At 36.8% G+C, this 15,963-nt stretch overlaps 2 protein-coding genes across 2 annotated transcripts in view; one reads left to right on the forward strand and one right to left on the reverse strand.

Moving 5' to 3' along the window:
- Positions 1–15,963, reverse strand: part of LOC310731566 (uncharacterized protein) — a gene marked incomplete at its 3' end in the record, with an annotated part of 271,196 nt that overhangs the window by 39,035 nt on the left and 216,198 nt on the right. The gene's annotated exons all lie outside the window — the stretch shown is intronic.
- Positions 12,301–15,271, forward strand: LOC310731568 (sex-determining region Y protein-like; the record flags this gene model as incomplete). Its single annotated transcript, XM_083551226.1, has 3 exons — positions 12,301–12,435; positions 14,647–14,886; positions 15,006–15,271. Exons 1-3 carry the CDS (start codon positions 12,315–12,317, stop codon positions 15,269–15,271), a joined length of 627 nt encoding a protein of 208 aa, XP_083407352.1. The 5' UTR covers positions 12,301–12,314.

Below are 15,963 nucleotides of genomic sequence, written 5' to 3' on the forward strand. Positions count from 1 at the left end.
AGCTTAAAATAGATTGTCTATAGAAGTTCACTACGCAAACAGCGTAAATGTAAACATCTGCGTCTACTGGTCATTAAATGTTGTTGCAAGAATGCGCCTGGCGCCGTGCACGTTAGCTTGAACGCGCGTGCAGCACAGTGCCATCGTGCTGCAAAGAAACAGTTGCATGTGCCAAGAACTAAAGACAGTACTTAACTGTACTAGAGTACTAAAGTACAGTACTTAAAAAACTAAGCTATTCAACGCTTTTAATATTTTAAAAAACAACCCTTAATGTTATTTATAAATTAACATTAAGAAAATAATAAAAGTAAATAAATAAAATGTATTGAGATCTGGATGCTTTAAAATGTTAATTGTATATATATATACAGTGAGGAAAATAAGTATTTGAACACCCGGCTATTTTGCAAGTTCTCCCACTTAGAAATCATGGAGGGGTCTGAAATTGTCATCGTAGGTGCATGTCCACTGTGAGAGACATAATCTAAAAATAAATCCAGAAATCACAATGTATGATTTTTTAACTATTTATTTGTATGATACAGCTGCAAATAAGTATTTGAACACCTGAGAAAGTCAATGTTAATATTTGGTACAGTAGCCTTTGTTTGCAATTACAGAGGTCAAATGTTTCCTGTAGTTTTTCACCAGGTTTGCACACACTGCAGGAGGGATTTTGGCCCACTCCTCCACACAGATCTTCTCTAGATCAGTCAGGTTTCTGGCCTGTCGCTGAGAAACACGGAGTTTGAGCTCCCTCCAAAGATTCTCTATTGGGTTTAGGTCTGGAGACTGGCTAGGCCATGCCAGAACCTTGATATGCTTCTTACAGAGCCACTCCTTGGTTATCCTGGCTGTGTGCTTCGGGTCATTGTCATGTTGGAAGACCCAGCCTCGACCCATCTTCAATGCTCTAACTGAGGGAAGGCGGTTGTTCCCCAAAATCTCGCAATACATGCCCCCGGTCATCCTCTCCTTAATACAGTGTAGTCGCCCTGTCCCATGTGCAGAAAAACACATCCAAAGCATGATGCTACCACCCCCATGCTTCACAGTAGGGATGGTGTTCTTGGGATGGTAGTCATCATTCTTCTTCCTCCAAACACGTTTAGTGGAATTATGACCCAAAAGTTCTATTTTGGTCTCATCTGACCACATGACTTTCTCCCATGACTCCTCTGGATTATCCAAATGGTCATTGGCAAACTTAAGACATGCCTGAACATGTGCTGGTTTAAGCAGGGGAACCTTACGTGCCATGCATGATTACAAACCATGACGTCTTAGTGTATTACCAGCAGTAACCTTAGAAACGGTGGTCCCAGCTCTTTTCAGGTCATTGACCAGCTCCTCCCGTGTAGTTCTGGGCTGATTTCTCACCTTCCTTAGGATCATTGAGACCCCACGAGGTGAGATCTTGCATGGAGCCCCAGTCCGAGGGAGATTGACAGTCATGTTTAGCCTCTTTCATTTTTTAATGATTGCTCCAACAGTGGACCTTTTTTCACCAAGCTGCTTGGCAATTTCCCTGTAGCCCTTTCCAGCCTTGTGGAGGTGTACAATTTTGTCTCTAGTGTCTTTGGACAGCTCTTTGGTCTTGGCCATGTTAGTAGTTGGATTCTTACTGATTGTATGGAGTGGACAGGTGTCTTTATGCAGCTAATGACTTCAAACAGGTGCATCTAATTTAGGATAATAAATGTAGTGGAGGTGGACATTTTAAAGGCAGACTAACAGGTCTTTGAGGGTCAGAATTCTAGCTAATAGACAGGTGTTCAAATATTTATTTGCAGCTGTATCATACAAATAAATAGTTAAAAAAATCATATATTGTGATTTCTGGATTTTTTTTTTTGATTATGTCTCTCACAGTGGACATGCACCTACGATGACAATTTCAGACCCCTCCATGATTTCTAAGTGGGAGAACTTGCAAAATAGCAGGGTGTTCAAATACTTATTTTCCTCACTGTATATATATATATATATATATATATATATATATATATATATATATATATATATATATATATATATATATATATATATATACACACTGGCAATCAAAATTAGAGAACAATTTATAAACAATTGAACAATTCTGAAATAATGTCATCTTTACTGCTCAACAGTTGAAGGAGTTTTTGTCCTGTCTATACCATGCTACCAGAACACCCTTTCCACAAAATTACTAAGGCATTTAAAAAAAAAAAAAAAAAACGTTATTTTGCAGAAAACACACTGATCAAAATTCAAGAACACTTTCAGATACCTCCCAGTTATTGGTGGTAATCTGGTACCTGGTGCTAATTTCCTTGATTATCTGTCAACCCCTATTTAACTGGCAGCCTAACTTCCAGTTTCACTGACTCTGCAAGATGGTGGGCCGTTCTAAAGTGACTGAAAGCCTCCGGCAGCAGGTTGTCCAGATGAAGGCCAAATGGACGACCCTATCAGCCATAGCAAGACAAGTTGGTCGTTCCAAATCTGTGATTTCAAGAATTTTGAATCCTACAACATCACAAACTCATTCAAGAAGGCTGGTCGTCCACGGAAGACAAATACAAGAGAGGACAGCGCTGAACAGGGTAAGGATCTGCCCCGTCATACAGTGTCTCGACGTTTAAGATCATTTGGACTGAAAGCCCACTCTGCAGTGACCAAACCCCTCATTAGCAGAAAGAATCAAAAGGCTAGACTAAGCATGTTGTGTGGACAGAGGGGAACTGGTCCAAAGTTCACTTCAGTGATGAAAGCAAGTTTAATTTATTTGGGTCCGATGGGAAACATTATGTTCGGCGACAAACTGGAGAAAGACTGAACCCAAAGTGTGTAAAGAAGTCAGTAAAAAGTGTCATGGTTTGGGGAATGTTTTCTGCAGCAGGAGCTGGGCCTCTTATACAGCTACATGGCAGAGTTAATGCAAATGTTTATCAGAACCTTCTTCAACAACATATGGTTCCTTCCCTGCGTTCATCACCCAATCAGCCCGCAGTGTTCATGCAGGACAACGCTCCATGTCACACAGCAAAACAGGTAAAGCAGTTCCTCGAAACTGAAAACATTTAAATAATGACATGGCCTGCCCAGGGTCCTGATCTCAACCCAAAATCTGGAAAATCCTTGGTGACAAAGTTATGGCCAAGACACCCACTACAGTCACCCAACTGTGGAGAAGACTGGAAGAAGAGTGGAGCAAAATCACACCAGAGCAGTGTGAGAGACTAGTGCTGTCCTGTGGCAGCAGATGTGCTGAAGTCATTCAGAGCAAAGGCCTGTACACTTCCTACTAATTGCTGCCTGTTGTAACCTTCAGAAAATTTTGTTGTAATCTGTTGTTATAAATTTTAATATTTTTATGTTGTTATAAATTGTTATAAATTGTTCTCTAATTTTGATCGCCAGTGTATATATATATAGTGTGTGAAAGTGTCTGAAATATATTTGGGTAACCCCCACCCCCATTTCACACATAAAGCTTGCCCTTTTTTGTCTCTTTATTGTTTTTTAATTACATTATTTTTTTTGTTAATATTACATTTTAATTTTTTTTATTATTTAACTTTATTGTTTTTAATATTTGGTTTTCTTAATATAAACATTTTTTTTTCTCAAAAATTTTTTTACATTTCGTTTCAAATGGAAACAGATTTGATATGCAGGTTTTATACACTATATTGCCAAAAGTTTCTAGATACCTGGTCATGAGTATGGTCCGATTTTTTTTGTGAATCAGTTCTTTCGGACAGTTTGTTTTAAATAAACAATAAACAGTTCGTGTGTGTGTGTGTGTGTGTGTGTGTGTGTGTGTGTGTGTGTGTGTGTGTATTATTGTCAGACAGCACGCGAGCAGTACACGTGCTGTTAAATGAAATTTACGCCCATGAATACTAAGGTTATGCTATCCTTAACTTATTACCATTTATGTACTCATAATTTTCCTGCCTCAGGTGATCAATGCCTACATGGCCCACACTGTAAAAACCAACAATCAGAGACGAGAAAAAAAAGCACTTCACATCGATTCATTCGAAATGACACGTATATGGGAGGGAAGGGGCTAAAAATTATAGGTAGGAATGGTTATTTCTCTTGTAAAGCTTTTTTAAGTGTATTGTATTTAATTCATTTTGTAATTTTATTTTTTTTATTGTGATCCAACAAAATACAATATTATTTTGGGAGCTGTCCATGAGCCCGGGAACTGGACATTGACTGTAAGATGACTGCTCTTTTTTTTTTGCTAACCTTTGATAAGATTTTGAATATATCCAATAGATGTGAAAAAATATATGAGTAATAACAATTTCTATAGGCAATCTTTCCTTCTGAAAGAAGAAGCCTTATATTGGATCCCCTGGGAAATAAATTAAAAAAAACTTCAACAGTGTTTGCAGTCCACAAGGTAACCACTGAATTTCCACAAACCAGACATAGCAATGACATTGTAACATTGTCACAGGTGAACTGCACTGAATAGCTCTTCATCATGGTACTTGTTTGTGGGTGGGATATACTTTATTAGGCAGCAATTAGACATTTTGTCCACAAAGCTGTTGTGTTAGAAGCGGCCACAGCATCTCCAAAACTACAGCTCTTGTGGGGTTTCCTAGTCTGCAGTGGTCAGTATCTATCAAAAGTGGTCCAACGAAGGAACAGTGGTGAACTTGTTGGCTGCTTAATTAAAGACTGGCCTGTGTGGTCCGATCCAACAGACGAGCTACTGTAGCTCAAATTGCTAAAGACGTTTATGCTGTTTATGCTTGACGGTTTACGGCTGTTTTAGCAGCAAAAGGGGGACCAATATGTGTAAACATGTAATTGGCATATTTTTTATTTCTTATACCTTTTGGGCCTTCATCAGAAAACAAGGCTACCATGTATACAGGTGGGCATCCAGCACAGATGCACACTGTTGTCAGGAAGATGCCATCTCATGTGGGATATTTGTCCTGAAAGTAAGTTTATGTTTTTGTCATTTCGTTTGTCATGTCAGTCATTCTATGTCTACTGTATTATTATTTAAACAATGTTTTGATGTCACACATTCTTTGGTTTCTATTGTATTAACAGTTTGGTGGTCTATATTTTAAATATCTTCTAAACACTGATAAATCAGTTATAAATTTGCCATATTAGTATGCGGAGAAACTACTGTCAGAGTAGCCTCTGACATTTGCTAGCAACACTGAAGCAGTAAATCTGTATTAAAGACAGATTGCAATGACCCTGCTAAATGAGACTGTTACTTTTCTTTAATTTTATGGTTTTAACGTATGTAATAAATTATTTAAATGATTAACACATGCATGCAATTATTGACAAGTTGTATTGTTTTTAATGGTGACCAGATAACCTAACTGAGCTGTGCCACAACTGTGGAGAGAAGAGCAATGGGCAAAAAAAGACACAACAAGAAAAAAATGAACAACCGCTATCATCTACTTGGGTAAAATGCTGTTAAAATAAGGCAGTTCATGACAGTGTTCTGACCATTTTTAACCCCTTGTACATAGCATCTGTCTTAAAATAGAATATGGTGTATGTGGATCCCAGCTCAGATGTTTCAGATATTTACCTTGAAATTTTTCCTTTGTTGTTACAGATTCAGTGTGACGTGTGTGACTGGTGGTTTCATACGCAGTGTGTTCAGGAGCCCGATCCCATCAAGACCTACAGCTGTGCAGCATGCACATTTTAAGATTCTCCTCCCTTTCCCTGTTATTATTTGCTATTAATATTTTAGTATTAAAGTTACCATTAAAACAAATAAGTTGTAAAAATTTTTTATTGTTATGATTAACATTTTTAGCACAAGAGTATTAAAGTACACAGAGTACACACTATACAAGAGTATTAAAGTACACAGAGTACACACTATACAAGAGTATTAAAGTACACAGAGTACACACTATACACGAGTATTAAAGTACACAGAGTACACACTATACAAGAGTATTAAAGTACACAGAGTACACACTATACAAGAGTTTTAAAGTACACAGAGTACACACTATACACGAGTATTAAAGTACACAGAGTACACACTATACACGAGTATTAAAGTACACAGAGTACACACTATACAAGAGTATTAAAGTACACAAAGTACACACTATACAAGAGTTTTAAAGTACACAGAGTACACACTATACACGAGTATTAAAGTACACAGAGTACACACTATACACGAGTATTAAAGTACACAGAGTACACACTATACAAGAGTTTTAAAGTACACAGAGTACACACTATACACGAGTATTAAAGTACACAGAGTACACACTATACAAGAGTTTTAAATGGGATGTATGTTTTACATTTGTGGTTAAAATTAGTGGTTACATTAATGAGTCACTTGAGGAGACAATCAGATTTAAACAATTATACTGGTGTGTTAGACATTATCAACCACAAAACAGTATGGTATTATTATTATTATTATTATAGCTTTGTGGAGAACATTCAAGTCATAGCATGTAAAATAGAGGGAGGAAACGGATTTTGATAACCTGTAATAGTGCCTTATCATATTTGGTGACCCTGCTGTAAGTTTGTTACAGTTCACTTTTCAGGATATAAGAGAGAGAGAGAGGTGTAGCGTCTGGCACAGATCATTTAGATTTCATGTCCCAGGCATTCCTTTTACCCTATGACATCTTCACCTCAATCAAAAGTTGAAACTTTTATTGGGGGTGATATATCCGTAAAGTGTCCCACTCCCCCTTCCAAAGACACGAATCCTCTAATCCTAAAACACACACCCACACACAACTGGCTCCAGAAGGTCTGGATCCTACCACAAGACGAGATAACCCCATGCAGGTTCTCGGTTTGACCGCATAGAGACCTCGACCATAAAACACCCACACATACACATGCACACACACACACACACACACACACACACACACACACACACACTGATACAATAAAGCATTCCTTTTTCTAATTAAACAAAATGAATAAGATGCTCCACATCCCACGACATTGACCTACACTTGTATGTATCTCCTTTATTGTTTATAGTTGTACGCTAAAGATCCTATTAATGTAACTCTATTAATGTGTCTCTTCTATTAAGGCTTAATTGACTTAAAATTATCCGTTTTTTACTTTCCTGACAAGGGTGCATTTCATTTGATCAGAATACGACATTGTACTAACATCCGTTATACGTTAATTACTGGTCCCAGCACGTTAATGTATACCTATTCTAATGCTGTATGTCCTTTTAAAGCCTGATGTCAGAATTTATACAACATTATCTGCTCTTTACTTTCCTAATGAAAGTGCATTTTGTTTTGTGTTTTAATTTTTTTTATCAGAACATAATGTCGTAGTAACATTAGTTACACTTTGACTACTGATTTATGTATGTAATGTACCGCTGCCGTTATGCCGTCAATCCTCTCGTGTTTAGTATCCAAATGACCACAAAATTATCTGTAACTTACTTTTCAAACAATGGTACATTTTATTGGATCACGAAAGTCACCATACCGTCTTAATACACTTCAGATAAAACTTTAAAGTTCTATAGTCCAAACCATGCCCACAAACACATGAAACAAAGGGGAGTTTTTCCCTCCAAAATCTCAACCCTTAGTATTGGCCGTTCCCCTAAAGATGGGTGGAGTTCGAGACCTTTAAAATGTCACAAACACCACCAATCGTTGGTCAGATGTACGAAACAGCTTGGAAACGACTCCCTCTTCCTTCAAGATCTTCCGGCAAGCTTCACTTCCAAGAACAACCACTGCTCTGATCTTCAGGAGAACCTGGAAGAACATCTGACCCCACCCTATCTGGCTCTCCAAAGATTTCTTTATCGCATCCGGACTCTTGTGCAACAAGCCAATGCAAGTAACTGTTTCCTTTACCAATGAATTAAGATGCGTATTTTAAGTCTTATTGAATCTTAAGGTGAATTGAAATTCCTGTGACGATCTCCCAGTTAGGGTGTGCTTAATTTTAAAGCTTAAGCATTTCCATCCCTCCTCTTTTCTTTCTCGCTTTCTTTTTTTTCCTTTCTTTTCCTCCTTTCCTAATTTTAACTTTCGTTTATTTTATTTTAATTTTTAGTTTCTTTATTTCTTTTGTTTGTTTGTGTAGCTAGTTTTATGTGTGTTTGTCTCATTTATTAAACGCCATATTTTTCACAAGTGATGTCTCTGAGTATGTTCCAAAGATGCAAAGTTCCTGCAACATCCGGTCTGAACTACATGCTCTTTTAATTTAATTTACGGTATAAAGTAAAAGGGGGTTACGTCTTTCTTGGCCAGGGAGATACCTCTTTTATAGAATTAATATAAAATTATACTGTCTGTTTGCTGGACGAACAGACAAATAAGTGTAATGTTAATTCCATTACCGTCAATTCAATTTAACTTAAATATTTATAATTACTTATAAATATTTACCTTTGTTTGCGAGCTAAATTCGCTACAGAGGGTTCGGCATCACTAGAATAAATATAGAGAACAATAACAAATTTCAGTATTTTATTCAGCACTTTATTATCGAATAACAATAATTCTATAATAATAATCTAATCATATATATATATATATATATATATATATATATATATATATATATATATATATATATATATATATATATATATATATATATATGCCTCACACACACACACACACACACACACACACACACACACACACACAAACACTTTCATTTACAATGTTGACATAATATAATATGTATATATACAGTATATATATATATATATATATATATATATATATATATATATATATATATATATATATATATATATATATATATATATACAATTAACAGTCTAAAGCATCCGCATCTCAATACATTTTATTAGCTTTAATTAATAAATAACATTCAGGGTTGTTTTTAGTTTGAAAATACTGACTCATACTGTGAATGAGTCTTTAGTTCGTGGCGCATGCAACTGTTTCTTTGCAGCACGACGGCACTGCTGTACGCACGTTCAAGGTAACGTGCACGGCGCTAGGCGCATTCTCGCTGTTTCCTACTTTGTTAAATCATTGGTAATAATTATTATGAGATATTAACATGATCAGTGTCTTCACATAGATGAATATCATTAATTATTAATAATAACATATAATAAAAGGTAAATTGAGCAAATTTGGTATTTCAGATCAAACTGAAAACTGTGAGTATCAAACTGGTAGCCCTTCACATTATTCGGGACCCAAGAAGAAGCTCTCAGTTTCAAAAAGGTTGATGACCCCTGCTCTAGACGATCTATTTTAAGCTGCATTTTAGAAACAGCGCCCTCTATGGTCACAATATACGATGGTTACAGATTCTGTTGTAACACTTGGATGAAGAGAACTGTACGACCCCTGAAATGGTGAGTTTCCGAGCTTTGTGAATTTTATTCTCTTTGAAACACAGTTTATCATTTATTATAATTATAAATATTATTATTAACCATCGGTACCAGAGTGAAGAGGGGAAAAGCGATGTTCCTCATTTTGTGGTTACTCCTGATCATTAGCATAAAGATCACAGAATTGCAGGAAAAAGTGGATACATTTAACTAATAAAAATAAAGAATGATAATAAATAGTGATTATATTTCCATAAATGTTGCAGTGAGCAGAAATGAACCTTTCGGCTAATGGTGTAGGAGACATCATCATTAACCTCATGCTAGCCGGGTTTGCTAGCGCTGCTTTTGTGTTTGTTAGTTTATTAGAAACGTCTACTTTTTTACTAAAAGATGAATAAAACTATATTTAAGTTAATAAGATTACATAAGTTACATGAGTACATAAGTTTAAGTATAAATCTGATATTTAGACTGAGGAAGAAAACTATTAAAGCTAAAAAAAATAGCTAGCTGACTAGTTAGCCTAGCTAATGTTGCTAAATAAATGTATTTTGCTTTTCATGTTTTTTCTGTATTTTTATCTACATTTATACAGTGAATGGACACTCTAGGAAATAATAAATATGTAAAAACAGGTATAAATGTGGTAGTGAAATGAGTCCTAGTGTATGACTGAGTTGTTCCTCAGGAAAGAAAAATGGGTTCAGTTCAGCAGAAATGAACTGATAAACAGTGTTAGGAAAAGACAAAGTTTTTAAATATTTACTCAAATATAAATTTTGATAACTTGTTAAAATGTTTTTAATGGTTTAATAGTGGATTTATTCAGGTTTAAACACACAAGCTGGTGGTGAAGGTTATAATGATTATAGATTCCTTTTACGAGATGCGTCTCACTGTGTGTTTGTCTCTTCAGACACAGGAAGATGGAGACAGGACTCTGCATCAGTCTCCTCCAAGCAGCTCGTCCCCTGCGAGGACTCTGTCTCCTCCAAGCAGCTCGTCCCCTGTGAGGACTCGGTCTCCTCCAAGCAGCTCGTCCCCTGCGAGGACTCGGTCTCCTCCAAGCAGCTCGTCCCCTGCGAGGACTCGGTCTCCTCCAAGCAGCTCGTCCCCTGCGAGGACTCGGTCTCCTCCAAGCAGCTCGTCCCCTGCGAGGACTCGGTCTCCTCCAAGCAGCTCGTCCCCTGCGAGGACTCGGTCTCCTCCAAGCAGCTCGTCTCCTACCAGTCATGAGCCTCACATAGAGATGAATATAGAGCACATAGTGTTTGAACAGCATTATGTTATAGGTTACAGAGGGATTTCTGTCCAACACCAGGGGATCAGGAGGAGAAGGAAAAAGATGAACAGATCAATAGGAAGAAGATGAAAAGATGATGTTATGGACTCGTCTCTGAGCAACAGTTTAAAGTCTCATCTCACTCGTTCCTGTTCAGTATCTCACCTCAGGCCTGGGGATATCAAAGATTCCTGTAGATGATGTGTTGTGTATACAGTAGAACATCAGCTGTAGGAGAACCAGGGAATAATTGACCAAACAAGGATTTGAATATCAAGATTTTGAAGAAAGGAGGAAGTTGTTTTTGCTGTGAATTGATCAAATTTTACACTAGGGCACTTTGTGGAAGTGGTGTTACGAATCTCACGTGTAACCATTTCAATTGTTTTTATGCCTCGTTAGTCTTAAAACTAACATTTATAGAACTGACTGATAGAAAGTGTTTTTTTTTTCATGGATCACCTCAAATCAGTGTTACATTCATTGTGTGTGTATAATGATGGCATGTCAGCTATAAGGGTGATGAAGGAAAAGTCAAATCTAAATGAAGTTTGTCACTTTTTTGTTTCTTGTCATTTTTTTTTTTTGTCCTCCCCATGTGCTGCTGTACACAGGTGAACAGAGACGTCCATTCCACACCAAGCTTTTTACAAAGATTACCAAATCTTGATTTTATTACTGCTGAGATGATTTTATCGGAGTTTTGTTTCTTATTTTAATTCCAATATAAAAATCCCATACATATTATAGTGTAGTCGTGGACCAGTTGAGAAAACACTAAGTGCTTGTAAAAAGACTGGCGGCAGATCAAAATCAATCACATCTTTCATTAATGTTTTTTCTTTTTTAAATACATTTTTGGACTTCATTTTATTCAATAAAAAATATGCATTACAGTTAATTTACCTTGTGATTAATTTACCAGATTATTTTATTCTTGTGATAATTTCTTGCTTACAAACGTCTTAATAAGTAGATGATTATAACTGAAGGATGATAAGAGACTATAAATACTACCATGTGTTTAAGTAAAAAAATCTGTGTTCAGAGTTCAGAGAAGGTAAGTATAATGAATAATCTAGGGGATATAAAATAAAGTCTTTGTTAAAAGTGCAGTGTTGTCAGGAAACAGAAGGAAGTGAGGCCAGGTAGCATGAATGAATGATTTATTTTCTAATAGCTCATAACACACATCTGACACCTGCTAATCACGTGTTCTCTCATTCTCTATTTTCAATGCTCTTCTACTCCCCCTAATGGTCACTTCAAGTATAACAACAACAGGACACCACATGCAGTACAAACTAATTACACCCCAAATTAAACCCCACATTCTTTTTTATCAAAATCACATTCCAAACTGCAAACCCGTGTTTTATATTAAATAATATAATTCTGAATATTTTAATACCCTACTGTGTCTAAACAGAGGCGCGCTACAATAACTTGTGTATGGTTTACAATCACACACGTCTTCAGCGTCTGCGTTTGAATCATTGAAGCCCCGCCTCTTTTGTGACCTCGGCATCCCTGATTGGTCATATTTCTCGGTAAACGCACCAATGGAACAGCGCCCTGGACGCGCTTTTAATGTCATGACAACTTTGTTGTGCTGCTGTTCAACACTCACATTTACTGACCACAGCAATGAAGCACAAACAAAAAACTGAAATGTTTTTTATTCGTCAAGGTTTTGAACAATCCGCTCTCCAAGACGTCAGCAAGGATTTTTCAGCCAGAAAGAGCAACTTTCAGAAGAAAGAAGGAGAAATAATGACAGATAATAAGACGGGTAACAGCTACAGCTGCTTCTCCTGCTGTCAACTTTATTCAACTTTGTCACTGTACAGAAAACAAGTACAAAGACAATGAAATATAGTTATCATTTAGTTCCTTAAACCACATTAAATATGAAGCTGTCATGTAGGAAATATAAAAAGATCTTGTACTGACTGAGTAATGCAGCACTTATAAAATATTTGTACTAACAACGTTGTGAGTGCTTAAGACCAAAGGTGGCAAAAGTACACACATCCTTTACTTAAGTAGAAGTACAAATACTCATGTTTTAAAATACTCGGGTAAAAGTTGAAAAAGTAGTTTGTGTCGCAATTATGAGGGAAAAACCCACAAAACGCCACCTAGTGGGTTAATTGTGTAAAACATGGCGGATATGGTGTTTGATTTGAGACTTGGCGCATAAATAAAACAAAAGATTACTGATTAAAAATATTTTTATCCGGAGTTTATTTATTTATTTTATATCTAAGTAAAGAAAGTATGTTGTGAATAGGTTTTAATTTCGCCTCTTTTATATTTAGATATTTATTAATGTTTTTACATTTTTTATAAAAATGGTAAAAACAGAAATGCTGAATTGATGGCGCGTTAATAACATTTAGTGCCGTTTACAATCATTTTAATTTTGACAGCCAAATATAAATATATATATATATATATATATATATATATATATATATATATATATATATATATATTAATACAAAACAAATAAAAAATATTGTTACCGAATGAATGTATCCAGGCGGAACATCCGCATATAGAACACAAGAAGAGAAAAGATGATGATCATCATGAATGTGTCTGTTCTCAGTCATGTTTACATCACCGACTCCCTCTGTCTCATCCACGTTAACCCCAAACTTCTTACTGCCTTCTGCCTGCTCATTCTCAGCTTCGTAAAGAGTGAGAGTCAGGACTTTATACACCAGCGGATTGAAAAAGACGCGCAGTAACAGGAAATCGGTTGTTCGGCTGAAATCGGCGCGCAGTGAAAATAAAAAAATATATATTTCACCAAATCAATGGATTAAAACTAAAGTAACGAGCCGGTTTTGAAAATATAAGAAGTAAAAAGTACAGATATTTGTGTAAAAATTTAATGAGTAAATGTAAAAAGTCTGAAAAATAAATAGTGGAGTAAAGTACTGATACCAAAACAGTACAGTAACGAAGTACAGTGGAACCCGGTTATGTCGATGTCCTAGGGGACGGCAAAAAGCATCGAGATAACCGATGATCGAGATAAACGAAAATCAATATGGCGGCAATATATTAACATGCTTGAAATTTCTTTATGTACATGATGTGCGTTAATAAATGAGAATGTACATGCACGTGTTTTTGGAGGGTTTTTTACACAACAGCGTTGCTGCGATTTGTTTGATGAAGGCATGCTATAAAAATGTACATACATGTTTGTTAAATGTCAGGAATCCACCTGCCAAGCCCCCTTCGGCCCCCTTCGGCGTGGCAGGTGTTTTCTCGGCCGCTTTCTCTGAAGCTCCCGGCTTTAATCGCGCACAGATGGTGCTCGTTTAGCATCATCACCAGCTCCTATTTAAACTTCCACACTCTCACTGTCCATTATTGTTGGTATATGTTGGTTCATGGCGGTCGTTGTTATCGCTCATGCGTATCCCGGTACGTGCCTTCCCACCGGCACTCTATGCTTTGTTAATTCTATGCTTTTGCTGCTCATCCCACGTTTCGCGCCGCGCTACTACCAAGCGCGGCTTTCTCCTTCCGTTCATCGCATAACATTTAACAACAAAAGGCATGTGTGCACTAACTAACAGCAGAGATTCACCAGTATACAATACAACACCTGTAGCATCTGTAAGGCTTGATTTTTCCGCCACTTTCGCGAGTTCTTCTGCGGCTGCACAGTGCCGATCGAGATAACTGACGTTAAATTGCTAATTTTTTTCCCCCTTGTGCTCGAGATATTAGGGTTGGGCGACATAACGACATAACTGATAAAAAAAAAATCTTAGACAAAGCGACGTCAAAAACATCGACTTAATAGGGTTGTTGAGTTAACCGAGGTCGAGATAAGTGGGTTCCACTATATTTGTACTGCGTTACTTTCCACCTCTGCTTAAGACTGGTGCAGTATTGCATGACTCTGTTCTGTTCACTGTTTTAACTAGAAGTTTATAATGATTTCTGTTTAACTTAATGTTGGTTTTTTATTTTGTAGATAAATTTAACATTGCCAAGTGCAGAGATAAAAAAGGCAACATCAGAAGGCCAATGAATGCCTACATGGTTTGGGCGAGGAAACAGCGGCCCATCTTTTCCAAGGCCAATCCAAATAGCAGCTCTGCAGAGATCAGCATGCAGCTTGGATTCGAGTGGAACAAACTGAGTGAAGAACAGAAGAAACCCTACTACACTGAATCATGGAGGCTTAAACAGGAACATGAACAGTTGTTTCCTGGTAGGTGAACATTCTTTATAGACAAATGGCAAAATAACAAAACAAACGCATCAATTCTGACACTTTTATTGTTTTTATGTTGCTTCTTACTCTTTAAATTCTTATTTTCTATCATGTAGATTGGGTTTATAAACCTCTTCCAAAGAAGGGAAGGAGAAAAGGCAGTTTGCAGAGTAGTGACTCACAGAGGAGACCTGATCATCAACCAAACCACCATATAGTCATGAACATGCCAAAAGAAGTACCAGTCCATGACCTCGTGCCTGAAGTTAGTGATCAGTTCCCCGGCCTTAGCCACCAAGAACTGCTGTCTCCTAAAGACTTCTGCTTTGATCCTCCTCTTTTCGCTTCTGTTTCTGAGTCGACTTTCTGCCAGACCAAGTGAGTTAGTAAACTGCATTGGAACAGTTTCAGAAGAATGACATGCAAATGAAGTTTAAATAAGCTTAAATAATTGCCATAATCGCCACTCATTTACTTTAATATGCAGCTAAAATTGTGCACTTCTGTTTACAGCACCTGCTATGGGTCTGACTGTACAAGCATTGAGGTTCAGTTTGAGGACGAGGATGAAATCACTTTGCTCAACAACGACATCTTCTCCATTTTAAATGAGGAATATGGCTTTTTTAACCAGTCTGGAGACCAGAATCATACTGGAGACCCCCACAACAGCACAGAGATCCTGGATTCTGTACCAGTTTTTGACGTCGACAGCTTCGAGGATCTGTTTAAGCAACTTGAACAGATGGACAATGATTCCGGAATAAAGGAAGATGGTGAAATTTGAACGTTTCATGTACTTTATTGTGCATGTTGTTTCACCATCTTTTATTTATAATAAATTCTAATTTAAAGTTTTATTCAAAAAAATTAAGTTTTGAATTTCAATCCACAGTAGTCCACTGAAAACCAAAGTTTAATACTGTGTCCTCATGTGTGTATCAGTGTTCTGAATAAATCATCTGAAACGTTGGTGTAGGTCACAAGAGTGTGTGTGTGTGTATTGGTTCCTCACTGCAAAGTGCAAGTTAAATGCAGTGATGTAAAGTGTTTGAGTAAATGTACTTCATTACT

This window comes from Silurus aristotelis (genome assembly GCF_946808225.1).
Source record: "Silurus aristotelis genome assembly, chromosome: 9".
Taxonomy (NCBI): Eukaryota; Metazoa; Chordata; class Actinopteri; order Siluriformes; family Siluridae; genus Silurus; species Silurus aristotelis.